Source organism: Neolamprologus brichardi, chromosome 4 (assembly GCF_056152115.1).
Source record: "Neolamprologus brichardi isolate AB-2024 chromosome 4, ASM5615211v1, whole genome shotgun sequence".
Taxonomy (NCBI): Eukaryota; Metazoa; Chordata; class Actinopteri; order Cichliformes; family Cichlidae; genus Neolamprologus; species Neolamprologus brichardi.
Window position 1 is genome coordinate 24889550 of NC_142107.1, and position 13802 is coordinate 24903351.

The window sequence follows — 13802 nt, forward strand, 5'->3', positions numbered from 1 at the left end:
GATGAGTATTTACTCTTTACTCTACAGACTAATTCATTCATCCACAGACTTGTTTTTTTATTCTTTACTTTAAACATTTACGTAGCTTCACATCTGGAGCAGCCAGGGATGAACCACAGAGGAGCAGGTGTCCCTCCTGACTTCAGTGGGCGTTTCTGTAGCCTGTCTGATCGATCGGTGTTATTTATTATTTCAGAGGTTGAAGCATTGTCTCTTCACAATCTTTAAATGTCTCCTGCTCATTTCTGCCTCCATAGTTTTAATCTTGGACCTTTTTTATCTGCTGCTGACTCTTCGTGCAGCCGTTTTAGTTTCTGTCCCTTCAAGGCCCTCCTGCCTTTACAGCCACTTGTTTCTCATTGGCCAGTGTCTGTAAGCCTGCAGAGGGGCAGCACTTCTGTCTGTGAGCTGCTTCCTGTAGCAAAGGGAGAAGCTGCACGAGTGCCAGTTTCCCTCTGCAGGGATGAAGCTTCTTCTTTTAAGCCAGTCTGGAAGTTAGTGCCGTCGCAGCTCCTTCAACATAAAAGCACGCTGTAACCTTTTCTTCTTCTTCTTCTGGATTATTGCAGGAAATCGTCTCAGTGTGAAATGCTATTTAATACCTTCCCCTTTTATCACTACAAACTGACACTACGTTTATGAGTTTTAAAGCACTTGCGACAAGTAAAGCGGTCACGATCAACCTTGAATGTTCACCTGTAAGGCAGGATTCACACCTGCACGCTGCTCCAACACTTGAAGGTGGAGCTCCTGATTGCTCTCTGCTTTGACTCCAGCATGTTGATGCTGCTCCCTCAGGATTTCCATATTGTGATTTCATTGGTTAGTGGCAGCACTGGAGAATTTGTATAAGCATGACTTGATTGGCTGACACCAGGTGAAGCTCGAAACACCAACGTGTGAATCCTGCCTAACATCTGAAAGTGAAGGTCAGAAATTTGGTTTCAATTTTATCTACATAACACCAAACAACAACAGCCACCACCAGGTACTTTGTATCGTAAGGTAGAGACGCTACAATAATACAGAGAAAACCCCAACAATCAGATGAGCAAGGACTTGGGCGACAGTGGGAAGGAAAAACTCCCTTTTAGCAGGAAGAAACGTCCAGCAGAACCAGTTTCATCTGCTCTGACCTCACAGTTGCACAGATTTTAAATTTCATTTTGAATTTAGTCTAAAGTAACACGTTTTTGTTTTTGTTTTTTTGTTGTTTTTTTGTTTTGTTTTTTTGGCCAACTCTGATTGGATGAGCTCTTGCAGGTGTCTCCCAGCCCAGGTGTCTGTTAACGACACTTTGACTTCTGCCTTGGGAGCCTCAGAGAAGTGAACCCGGAGCCCCCCCCAGAAACACCACATTTAGAGCAGAAATCACAGGATGCACTTTATCCGTCACATCAGAGCGTGTTCAGGTCCACGCTGTCTTTGCTGCAACCACTGACACGTGATTGGAGGGTAGCCGTGGAGATGACGTGGTGTCCGCGTGATGTTTGAATGTTGTGTTTTAGAGTCACAGCGCAGAGCTGCTGTGTGAAGCATTAGCACTTTATCAACTGTATGCTGGAGTCTCTTTTATTTTGAAGGACGTGTAGGAAACAGTTTTATTCTCGTGGATTTAAAACTACCATCGTGTCGACAGAATGAAAACTATGCAAATGTTTGAAAGCTGTCTTTATGCTTCAGAAAAACAAGTCGATCTCTTTATCTGCAGCTTCTCTGATAGCAGGGTGAAAATAGACGTGTATGCATTCTGTGGTTAGTGTTACACTGACGCTTTTTAAACGTTCAGGTTTACTCCGTATTCTGTTCGCTCAGTAGCTACTTTAATATAAAGTTTATATACTGTATGCATAGCGGTATGAATGTAAATAACAATAGAAAAAAATATGCGGGTGAACTGAAGGAAATAAACATTTGAAAATTTTCACATCTTCGTTTTTTCATTTTTTGAGACGCAATCAGCAGAAACGTCTTTTAATGCAGCATTTCACAATAAACAGTTGCATGGCCCTTTACAGTGTGGAGAATTAAATACAGACGAATGATAAAAAAGAACTCTAGATTATTCTGTGTATTTAATTCTCCACACTGTAGTGTACTAACACCCATCACTGCTTTGACACCACAATATTTTAAAATCCACTGATTCCCAGGAAAGCTCTGGATCAACTCTTCCTAGTTCATCTTTGCTGTACAATCACTTTGATTTTATTTTTTAACCCTTATTTATCAATATATTTAAAACTAAATGTGCCGAATACGTTATGAGCCATTTCTTCTTATTATATATACACATTAATGTAGAGCTTAATTATTTCTGTCCCTAAGTAATCTTAAAACGGGACTGAGAACCCATATTGAGCACGTAATGGCTTTAACACGTATTGTAACCTTTATTTTTACATATTTGTAGAATTAACAAGACCGAATTAGTTATGAGGAGGTTCTTCTTTATATGCACCATTTGACGTACTGACATGTGTCACTGAATTACTTTGAAGATGAACAAATCTGAAAACTCGAGGGATTCGAAGGCGAGTTTGGCAGCGTTCCGATTCCCGCCCCCAGTACACCACGTAATGTGACTTTTGTTAATAATTTTAAACATTTATTTATTGACATATTTGCAGAATAAACGGCGCCGAGTTTGTTTTGTTTGTCACGTACTCATTACTGTGGCTAAATATATCAATAAATTACTTTCAGAGAGAAAAGATATTAAAATGCGAAATATTTTAAGGTACTTTCTGTCCCAAAATCCACTTCCGGACGTGATGACGTGTTTTTCATCACGTCCAAACCAAAACATCTGTTGGCAGCTCGTAGCTGTGGGCTTTATCTTGGCGTTGTATTTTATATAAAAACGACATATTTACACGTCACAGAGGAAGCGTGAGCCCTTCGAGGTCCAGGTGGTTTTCAGCCTCCTCGGGTGTGTAGCCGTGACGCTCAGGTACGCTTTTAGCTAGCGCTGGGTGTGTGTGTCGCATCTGCTACAGCTAGCTGTGCTGGCTGATAGCAGACTTTGTTGATTAGCTTTATAGCCCCGTTTTAATTAAACAGCGTGGGTGGAGACCAAAGATCTGAAGAACCAGGTCAGAAAAAGAGGGAAAGAAACATATTAACATTAGCATGCTAGGGCTAGCTTCACATTAGCATTTCCTCCTGTATGCTGTGTGGGCGGTGAGAGCTCAGAGCTCCGTGAAAAACGGGTTAGTCATGTTTTCAGTGTCTGTGGTGACGCGCAGTAAGAACTAATAAATGCACTCAAACTGACATGGTAGGATTACAGCTACGTGTAGTTTTGTTTACCTGCACAAACTCAGTAATCAAAGTTACAGCATTGTTGCATGTAGTCAATAATATCCTGATTGTGTAATCAAGGTCTGATCTCATCGTCCAGTCAGGACAGGAGGCTGTTCATTAGGATCCAGCTCCTGCCAGGTAAAGGTACCAAACGTCCTCTCACACTGACTCACTCTCTGGATCTTTCCCCTCCAGTTTCCTCTTCCTCCTGTTGGATCCCAGTGTCAGGATAGGGAAGCAAAGCGAAGCAGCAGCTGCTGGTGGTGCAGCCAGCTCGGGTGACAAAATGTCCGAAAGTCCGGAGAAGGACGCCTCGGTGTCGGCTCAGGAGTTGAAGGAGCAGGGAAACCGTCTGTTCCTGAGCCGCAAATACCTGGAGGCCGCAGCCTGCTACACCAAAGCCATAGTAAGGGTCAGGTGATGGGGAGCGTGCTCGCCTTCCTCCCTCTGCTCATTTTCATATAAACACACTTTTCCTGACTTCCATGATTTTCTCTGAGAACTCGAGGTCTGATCAGTGCCGCCTCCTCCGTGTGTCTGCTCTCCATCAGAGCCACAGTCCCTCCATCCCGGCGTACTACACCAACAGAGCGCTGTGCTACGTGAAGCTGCAGCAGTACGACAAAGCTCTGGCAGACTGCAGGCAGGCTCTGGAGCTCGACAGCCAGTCGGTCAAAGCACATTTCTTCATGGGACAGTGTCACCTGGAGATGGAAAACTACGACGAGGCCATCGGCAACCTGCAGAAAGGTACGACTTTAGATCACGCCGGCTTCTTTTTCAGAAATGAAGAAAGCGAGTCTGCAAACAGTTTCACAGTAATGCTCCTCTCATTATCTGCAGTCTCAGCAAATCATTCTGAGAATCTTCATTAAAACCTCTTTGTTTCCTTCTCCAGCTTATAATCTGGCGAAAGAGCAGCGGCTGAACTTTGGCGACGACATCCCCAGCGCGCTGCGCATCGCTAAGAAGAAGCGCTGGAACAGTATGGAGGAGAGGAGGATCAACCAGGAGAGCGAGCTGCAGGCCTATCTCACCAAACTCATCCACGCCGAGAAAAAGAGGCAGGGCCCGAGAGAAACGAGCCGCCGACCGTTTGGTCGCTGTAACGAGGGCTCCTGGAGTAAAGTGTGTCTGTCTGTGTGGTCTGATCCTCAGAGAACTGGAGCGCTGCAGACAGAAGCAAGAGGAAAAATCCGACGACAGCAGAGTCCGTCAACGCCTCAACGAGATCCACACCAAACACGTAGGCTTTTATTGTGAAACTCTCCTCAGTGACATCAGGAGCAAAACATTAAAGCTGAAACGCTGCCAGCAAACATTCTGATTTATGTTATTTATTTATCTGCAGGACAAATACCTGTCGGACCTGGAGGAGCTGTTCTGTCAGGTCGATGAAAAGAGGAAGGTCAGTGATGGTCCGCCGTGTTTTCCTCATACAACGAGCCGGTTTAGGACGAATGAGTTTGTTTTGGTGTTTGACAGAAGCGTGAGATCCCGGACTTCCTGTGTGGAAAGATCAGCTTTGAGTTGATGAGGGAGCCGTGCATCACTCCCAGCGGCATCACCTACGACCGCAAAGACATCGAGGAGCACCTGCAGGTAAAAAACTCGCTCACGTGTTTTCATTGACTCACTTTCAGCACGAAAAACTCATCAAATCCTGATTTTACCAGCGAATGAAGTTTAACTAAAGTCTGTAATGATGACGACAGGACGCGCGCCTCTCTCCTCTGTTCCCACAGAGAGTCGGACATTTTGATCCAGTGACGCGCACGCCGCTGACCCAAGATCAGCTCATCCCAAACCTGGCCATGAAGGAAGTCATCGATGCTTTTATTTTGGAGAACGGATGGGTGGAGGACTACTGACCCAGTTTGTTCAATTCAGCTTTATTTTAAACGTCCCAGTCGCAGCAGCCGTCGCTCTGGGAGCTTTTATTCTGAAAGGTAAAGACAGCTGCTGCGTGAGGTCAACGGGCCAATCAGCTTCTCCTTATTTCCTGTCACGTATGTCCTGTTCCGGTGCTGGATGTGTGTATTAAACATGACGTTCGGTGTGCGCGCTAATCCCCGTGAGCCAAAACGTTTAAACTGCAGATGTTTTTTGAGATAAGTGGGCGAAAGTCCGGGAGAAATGAAAGGAAGCTGCTGTCGAGTCCAGTTAATGAGCAGAGTGGGTCCACGTTAGTGTCCACAGAAACAAAACTTCTGCTCTAATCTGATTACATACAGACTGAAAACGACGCCCTGCACTGATGGCGTAGCAGTCTGAGAACCACATGACCACAATCACGCTGCTGCACAACAATCAGAGGCCCGGGCTGCGACGCGAGAAAAGAGATCAACAGGTGTGAAATCATCACTCGCCAGCCAATCAGATCTCTGGAAAAAGGACGTAGGAGAGAGCGCTGAGCCGACACATCCTTTATGACTGTACGCTGCTGAAGGTATAAACATCGCAGGTTAAACTCTGGTTTTACTGGTTCGCGCCCGCATCGCCGCCCCGAACGCTTCGGCTGTAGATCTTTAATGTTTGGAAAGTCCTGAAAGGCGTTCGTCAGGCCAGCGCTGCGTTCACGGACACCCGGAGCAAACACGAGACATCGCAGCATGCTTGGTTTTCTGTACGCCGGCCGGTTTTCACTCGTTTCATCCTCGATGTTTTTATTTTACTGTTTCTGCTTCAGATCAATCAAGTTAAACCTGCGTGTTTGTTTAGTGGGAGCAGATCTTCAGGTGATGCGACGTCTGTACAGGAAAACTGATCAACCTGCCGATGTTCAGTAGAAATAAATGTGAATAAATCTTTCATGTTTTTGTATTTCAGCCTCAGTTATTCGTGCTCGTCTCGCTCAGTGACCACAAACAAACAGACAAAATGAGAAAAAAGAAACACATCTTCAACCTCAGCTCTTTTTTTCCCCGGTGAGAAGCAGACACCTACGGAGGCCTGCAGGGGCCAAACATATTAAAGGTTTTGCATGAATAAAATAAATGGGCACATTGATACTGTATATAAAAGATGGAAATGATTACTGACTCCGCCCACATTGGGGCCTCTGTATTAGCGTTTTGGCTGCATCCATGTTGGCTTTCTGGCTCCAGATGTGGAGATTTCACAGCTGTCACATGCTTTTTGCATTTTGGACAAATTTTTCCCGAGTGCTTCCCCGACCGTTAGAGGCAGCCGGAGGGTCGGAGGTCTCAGTGTTGGAGTCATGTTACAGTTTGTTCAGATGTTTGGAATAAAAACATTTTAAAAACTCCAGTTTAGTTTCTCGGTTTAATTCCCAGGATTTTAAATACTTTATTGCTTCTCCGTGACCTCTCAGGGTCGCCGTAAAAAAACTTAACATGACAGAAAATCAAATCTCATCAAAAAATGAAAAGATGTTTGCATTTGATTTCAAGTAAAACTTGTTTCAGCACACGGACCCTGCAGTGCAGAAACAGTGTGATGGTCAACGTTACAACAACCTGCTACAATAAAAGTAATCTGTGAGGTCTGCAGAATTAAAGCCGCATCACTGCAGACATCCTAAAATGACACAAATCTGTTCTTTGTGGTTGAATCCCTTCATGAGTCAGTTTTCGTAAAATGTTCCAGGAAATCCTTAAAGACGTCCTGAGAGCTCAGCCCAGGAAGGTGGAGATGAAGACGCTCGTGTCCAGGTTTAGAGTGGCGTGCCACCAACGGTCGGGGAAATACAGCACCTGCAGACAAACATGCAGAAACGCACCGTTAGCGCTGCGCTCACGATCCGGTCATTCAGAGTAACGGGCAGCGCTCCGAGGGCTTCGTTTAGAGCCGGTCTCCCGTCGGGGGCTGGGAAAAACCTCCAGGATGGCTGAAAGCTTCAGAAGCATGAGGTGTAATTAAATGTCCAAATAAGGAAACAGCCTGAGGATCACTGATCTCACATCTGAAGCTTTGCTTAAATCAGCTGTTTATCTGTGGCGTTCTGAACGGGTCACTGCTTAGTTCGCCGGCGTCTGGGGTCAGAGTCCAGACGAAGCTTTTTACTTTACACACATGAACTAACTTTCGTGTTTTTACTGAAGCGGACGCTGAGATAAAGCGACCCTGCTGTGTGCTCGGGGCGAGTCGTGAGCAGGGTGGGCGGCGTTACCTCTCCGGGTCGGATGGTGCACTCCAGCGGGGCCTCGTCCTCCAGCAGGTTGGGGTACGTTTCTGTGACCCAGGACAGGGTGGTGCGGTTCGGGTGGAAGTGAGGCTCCTGATCGGGCGGGTAGAGGAACCACCGCTGTGCGAGGAGTAATTCAGAGGTTAACAGGAAACGCATCACTCTGTGAGGAAGCAGTTTTATTTTGAAAATCTGACACTGAGACGCTGCCACATGACCCGCAGATTTAAGCAAGCATTTACACAACCACACCTCATCCACTCCGTTACTGGAAATCCAGCTCTGAATGGCTGAGATCCACCAGAGGGCGCCACATGTCCACAAAGCCCCTCCCCTCCCCACACAGAGCCTCTTTAATTAGTTTAATTAAGCAGCTGGTTTCCTCCCACCTTCCTTCCATAGATGACCTCGGAGTATCCCGGGCCGTGCCAGTGGAAGGGGACTCCTGTTCCAGGACCTGAAGAAGAAGAAAGCGGAGCTACAGTTTGGATTCCACCAAGGTTATTATCGTTAACGAAAACTAACGAAATAACGAAAACTAGAAGTGAAAAAACATTTTCGTTAACGGAAATAAAAATAAAAACAAAAAAAGGAAAACTAACTAAAACTATAATGAGTGTTCACAAAACTAACTAAAATTAACTGAATTTATAGCAAAAATGTGTTTAGTTTTCATTGATGTGTGCGTGTCATACAATAGTCAAGGGTGAAAATGAAGTTTAGTTTCCAGATTTTTTTCTTGCTGTGCCTCATTATGCCAGCAGGTGGCAGCACGTTAGTCGAGTCGTCTGTGTTGCTGCTCCGTCCACGCGCAGAATCATGTCAGGAAAAGTCGGGAGCCAGAGTCCAATTTGGGATTACTTTGAATATGACTGTGTTTTGGATAAAGCAAGTGTCTTGTAGTGGAAACAGACAAATTATGAGGGACATTTCTAAAGGGAAAAAAATCCCACAAACCTTAAAGTGCACTTGAAAAGCTCACACAAGAAGGCTAACCTAGCTTAGCTTGAGAAGGTAAGGGAGCACACTCAACCCTCATCCCCAGAAAACAGAAGCTAACCCCAGGCAAGGCAGCGTGATGCATCCCGAGACAACAGGACGGGGATATCTACACAACTGTGTGAGTCAATTGCCTTCAAAAAGTTTATCAATTCACTTGAACCAAAATTACGAACACCCGGTGCTGCGAGAGTTAATAGTCTCATTGGGGCCAAGATATACATTTTATAGTTGCCTGGTATCAATGGTTGTTCATCTGCCTTTATTTATTTATTTATTTAAAGAACCCATAGGTGGGAATGTGAGTTGTCTGTCTCTGCGTGTTAGCCCTGCGACAGACAGGCGACCTGTCCAGGGTGCAGTATGGTAGCTGGAATAGCAACATACCCAAGGATGAGCAGAATGACTGATATGATGAAACTGGGATTTTGTTACACTTAATTATTGCAAACACAACTAAAACTATAACTGAAACTAATCAAAACTAAACTGAAACTAAGGATTTTCAAAAAAAAAATAAAAACTAAACTAAACTAGCAAACAATTGGTAAAAACTGATTAAAACTGATATAAAATTGAAAATCTGAAGTCAAAACTAAATAAAAATAAAAACTAATGAAAATTGCAAAACTATTAAAACCCTGGATTCCACTCTCGGATATTTCAGAGATTTCTTTCATTTTAAAAGAATTTTCACAGTAATGGTCCTAAAAAAGCAGATTATCATAGAGAATTCTGTATCACACGACTCCTGTCAGCTTTATCAGATCTTTTTCCTTCTCTTGATTTTATGTCATTCCTCGTTCGTCTGCTGCTCTCTGACCTGCGATGCCGAAGCTGTACGCTCCGCTGGTGAGCGGCAGGACGTACGGCGGAGACTCGTAGAGCTCGAAGAGACTCTGCCACTCGGTGAAGTTATTGTCCCCGAAAAAATACAGCGTGTCTGCAGGAAAGTCAAACATCATTCAATAAATCTCACAGCAGAAAACAGACGGAAACAGATTAATAAGGAAAACAACAAAATACTTTTTTATCATGAATGAAAACAAAACATGTTAATAAAAGCAAAATATTAAAAGTAGAAAACATTTAAAATAAACAAAGTCTCTGACAGGAAATTCAGACTAAATTAAAAAATAATTAAACAAGAGTTAAATAAAACAAAACTCTAAAAAAATGAAGTGAAATAAGTTTTAAAACTAAATAAATAAATATAAGGAAGACGTCACTAAATAAGAGGAAATACAAACAATTAAAACCCAAAAATATGAATAAACTAATAAGAAAATCTTTTTTTTTTTTTTAAAAAGTGACCAAAAATGTTTAGAATTAAACAAAAAATGACGAAATCTAAAAAACTTGAATAAATGAGAGAAAACAAAACAAGTTTAACAAAGCAAAGCCAGAAACAAGAAACCAAACGACAGCGTTTCCTGAACGCCTGTCCCAGCGGCGGCTTTAAGACTCACCGCTGCCGAGGGCGTCCGCAGACTGAGGCCTCAGAAACTCGTCCACGTACTCCTGGAAGGGAACGTCCACTGAAACACATCAGCACAGTCAGGAGCAGGAAGTGAACAGGTGTGTCTGTGAGGCCGCACAGGTGAGACGGGCGTACCTTTCCTGTAGGAGTAGGTGTTGGCCGTGCTGAGCCTCACTCTGCGGGCGCCGTACTCTCTCAGTAAGCTCCACTTGGAGCACAGAAGCCTGAATTTCTGAAACGGAGATCCAGCGTGACCTTTCAACCTGTTCACCTGCCTGCAGCTCAGTCATGTGACGCTTACATGTAGATAAGAAGTCTGTTTTCAATACGTACGGTGTTGTCAGTGAGGCCTCTGAGGATGACCGGCCTGCTGTACGCGTACCTGCAGGAAGCACAGCTGAAGGTTAGTGCTGCTGTTTACACGGTGATGTCATCAGTGACTGTGCTGAGAAACAGCAGCTGACTCACGCACCTCTCCATGAACTGCTGGTACGAGAGCGACGAGCCGTCCAGCACGTCGATGTTACACCAACCTTCATCCTGAGACCCGACGTCTGAGGCCGAGAACCTGAGCAGAGCGAGGCGCACAGGTAAGAGCAAAGCTCACCTGTGGAGCTGCTTACACGCTTCAACAGCAGCTCCTCAGTCATTTAAATCCGTCTCCCTCGTTCCACCTTAAAAACCCAACATTCATGTCACATTCGAGCTGATGACCTCCAGGGTGCGAGGAGGAGGGAGACCTCATGGCAGCCATGTTATTGGTCACATGAGGTCATTCAAAATGCTCCAACAGCACAAACACCTGTGTCTCCATCCACCTGTCAGTCACGGAGGCCACGCCCCTAATAATGCAAACTTTAAATAGGTGAGTTATAAACACAGGTGTTATCAAGAAGCGATTTATCTACAGGCTGCAAACATGTTTATTTCTGCTGGAAAGTTTTAACCTGGGAGTCTATGGGGCTGACTCACTGCTGCCTCTCCTGGACGTTGGGTGAACTGCAGCCTCGCAGCCGCTCACTAATCTGAATCCAGAGTTTATCTTTAAATGATAAAATGATGTTCTCGTTTTAATTTCCACCCTCGGATCTGCTGAAGTGCTGCAGGAAGCTAAGATGGGAAAATCTGAAATTGTGCTTTTATATTTTATTAAACAATAATAAAAATAACATGAAATGATTTTATTTATTTATCTGTGCAGGGACAAAATCAGCTGCCATATGACGTATTTAGGAGCACGCGGACAGTTTAATACGGTTATATTATCGTAGTCATAATCGTCTCTGACCAGGCTCATTCTGCATGAAACGTATGACGTCATCAGTGCCACTGAAATCGCTCCTCGTGGACACAGCTGTTAACTTCACAGATTTTTGAACGGAGTCTGGTTGAAACTACAGCGAGGGTTGGTTTGAATGAGTTTTATGCAAACGTGTCAGGCTGAAGCAGAGTGTAGCTCACCATCCTCCTCCATCCTCATCCTCCTCCTGCTGCTGCAGCTGCGCAGTCACTGCGGCGGTGAAGAAGATAAAAGCGAGTCGCACCGCTTGGATCTCCATTCTCCCCAAAACCCTCCGCGAGCTTCGACTGAGCTCAGCACCACAAATCAGCCTGTTTCTCCTCAGTGTCAGACATGAACGTCAAGTAAGCGCCGACTCCTACTTCCTGGACGACAGCCAATCAGAAAGGACCACATTAATCAGACCGGTTGATGCGTTCGAGGTGCGTGGAACGTTTGAGCGCCTCTGTAGATTGGTTTGTAGCAGGGGCGATTCTAGAATCAGAGCTTTGGGGGTGCTGAGCACCCAGAGAGCTGCCCAGCCAGGCAAGATAAACCTGTCTCTGTCAGTCCCTGCATCCTTAAATGTTGTCCTGAGTTCTCTCTGACTGTCACTTTGGTGCATTTAAACCCCTGTTCCTCCCTGTCCTCATCATCTGTTGTATTCATCTCCATTATCAGTCATCATAATTTTACCATCTCTGTGTAAGTCTGCAAATGTCTTTATTAAATCATAAGATTCTTAAATTCATCAAGTCTCTCTGTGCCTGGGTCCTCGTCACAAAACATGACATCACTGTTTTGTACATTTTAACACAATTGAATCCCCACATTTGTGAAAGAAAAGCAAAACACTTTTTTGAAAAGTCTGTAACAAAACCATCAGATTTGATTAAGGTTATTTAAATGCTGCTAAAGAAGAATGGATTGGCATAAAAAAAATACATATCCTAACCTTAATTACTGGGTGAGAATAATGAATGATGCTCATAGTGAGTAAGAAGTAAACTGAGTGCATTTTTTGGACAGAGATTCACATTTAATGTGTGTGTATAATATAATACAGATACATAAAAAACACTCCCGAAACAGAATAAATTGTTACAAATAAATTATTACATAATATTAATAAAAACTATAAAAATGGAGGCAACTTTGCCTGTGGTAGAATGTATACAATGTGTACAATGTATGCAGATACTAATTTTACTAATTTAATAATACTAATTTTCTGTTGTAAGATTTATGAGTTTCATGCTTTCATAGTGGTACTTAGGAGAGCTTGACATTTTATCAGGTGGTACACACTGTAAAAAGTTTGAGAAACACTGAGAAGTGTATGTGTGCTTTTGGAAAACATTTAAAGCTGCTGTACAGAATCTTTGAAACAAGCTTAAAACATTTTTAGAATATAAACAGAGCACTCTGCTTCTCTTTACAGCTCCTCACTCCACCAGGGCTGTTTGGCACTTTCTGATAGTGCGCAAATGTGATGTACGTACTGTGGCAGTCATACAGACAACTGGACGGTCCAAAAGCTGGCCTACCTATTACTGGCTGAGGTTTTAGTAGAGTTGTGGCTGAACCACATAAAAATATCTCATTAATTTTAATCTCCCCAATCAATTATAATGTTATGTTGGAATGTTGTTAAAGAGGGTCAAAATGTTTCAACCCAGTTTGTTTTGCAGATTCTGTACAGCAGCTTTAATATAGGGAGGACACAACTTCCAGACTGTGAGTAAAATCAGGTTTTTTCTCTTTGTCAGTTTAACAGTTTCTGTTGTGCCTGTCACTGTTCTCTGTCTGTTTTCTTACCTGGTTCTTCCTGACCTTGCCCTTTCTCCTCACATTCCCCTCTTTCCTCTCTCCCTCTTTGGACTGACAATCATACACAAATAGATTGTATTCAATTAGATGAAAATTAAATTAATATGAAAAAATACTATTAAGATCACTAATAAAAAAGTCCTCTCTCAGTGTACTTTCAACCAAAAGGAAAATAACCAAACCACATGAACATCTAATAAAAGATATAAATATTGAAACACTGATCCAACATTATTCTTGATTGACGGATCATTTGATTTTACACTTTCACCTGAATGTGGCTCCTTTTTTTTGAAAAAACTTCCTTATATCCATTATGAACCTGGCTGTTTCTCTGTACGCACACACGCACACACACACACACACACACACACACACACACACACACAACAGGAGTTATAAGGTTAATGGGCATTCAGTCAGTTAGCTAGTTAGTATCCATTTAAAACAGGACAGTGGTAACAACTTTAGGTTACAGAAAATTTAAAGTTTTAGATTTTTAAATAGGCTGTATACATTTCAATGGGAGGAACAGGACGGTGAAATGTCGCTGAATTTACTACAGAGCAGGACGGATTGTAGGGTAGCAAACATTGTCGGAAAACACGTTTTCAACACTGCAGGTTACCTGGTGTAATGTTTTTCAGTTAAAAGAAACATGGTCTGACTCCTACCTAACTATATAAAGAGTAACTGAAGGTTAAATGCAGCTAATATGTCCTGTTTTAAGCCAGACACTTACACCTCCGCTCCGCTGTGTC

At 43.4% G+C, this 13802-nt stretch overlaps 2 protein-coding genes across 3 annotated transcripts; one reads left to right on the top strand and one right to left on the bottom strand.

The window, feature by feature from the left end:
* Positions 1–2783: 2783 nt before the first annotated feature.
* LOC102788104 (E3 ubiquitin-protein ligase CHIP-like) lies at positions 2784–6672 on the top strand. 2 transcript variants are annotated; one of them, XM_006805278.3, is made up of 8 exons: positions 2784–2953; positions 3502–3712; positions 3858–4056; positions 4205–4370; positions 4465–4552; positions 4658–4714; positions 4792–4908; positions 5052–6672. In XM_006805278.3, exons 2-8 carry the CDS (start codon positions 3593–3595, stop codon positions 5175–5177), a joined length of 873 nt encoding a protein of 290 aa, XP_006805341.1. In that variant the 5' UTR covers positions 2784–2953; positions 3502–3592; the 3' UTR covers positions 5178–6672. The 2 variants fall into 2 exon arrangements, with proteins under 2 accessions (XP_006805341.1, XP_006805340.1); XM_006805277.3 differs by having other exon boundaries at positions 2784–2932.
* jmjd8 (jumonji domain containing 8) lies at positions 6554–11610 on the bottom strand. The gene is made up of 9 exons (XM_087840151.1): positions 11394–11610; positions 10405–10500; positions 10266–10314; positions 10068–10164; positions 9922–9990; positions 9276–9395; positions 7843–7910; positions 7439–7573; positions 6554–7022 (listed from the first exon to the last, which is right to left on the bottom strand). The coding sequence occupies exons 1-9, from the start codon at positions 11489–11491 to the stop codon at positions 6942–6944; spliced, it is 813 nt and encodes a 270-aa protein (XP_087696277.1). The 5' UTR covers positions 11492–11610; the 3' UTR covers positions 6554–6941.
* Positions 11611–13802: the final 2192 nt, after the last annotated feature.

Excerpts from the sequence above, each read along its gene's own strand:
- LOC102788104 (XM_006805278.3), top strand. The coding sequence starts at position 3,593 with ATGTCCGAAAGTCCGGAGAAGGACGCCTCGGTGTCGGCTCAGGAGTTG. Across the intron at positions 4,371-4,464 it reads ATCCACGCCGAGAAAAAGAG|AGAACTGGAGCGCTGCAGAC; the intron begins GCAGGGCCCGAG and ends TCTGATCCTCAG. Across the intron at positions 4,909-5,051 it reads ACATCGAGGAGCACCTGCAG|AGAGTCGGACATTTTGATCC; the intron begins GTAAAAAACTCG and ends CTGTTCCCACAG.
- jmjd8 (XM_087840151.1), bottom strand. The coding sequence starts at position 11,491 with ATGGAGATCCAAGCGGTGCGACTCGCTTTTATCTTCTTCACCGCCGCA. Across the intron at positions 7,911-9,275 it reads GTACAGCTTCGGCATCGCAG|GTCCTGGAACAGGAGTCCCC; the intron begins GTCAGAGAGCAG and ends CTTCTTCTTCAG. Across the intron at positions 7,574-7,842 it reads AGGTCATCTATGGAAGGAAG|CGGTGGTTCCTCTACCCGCC; the intron begins GTGGGAGGAAAC and ends CTCCTCGCACAG.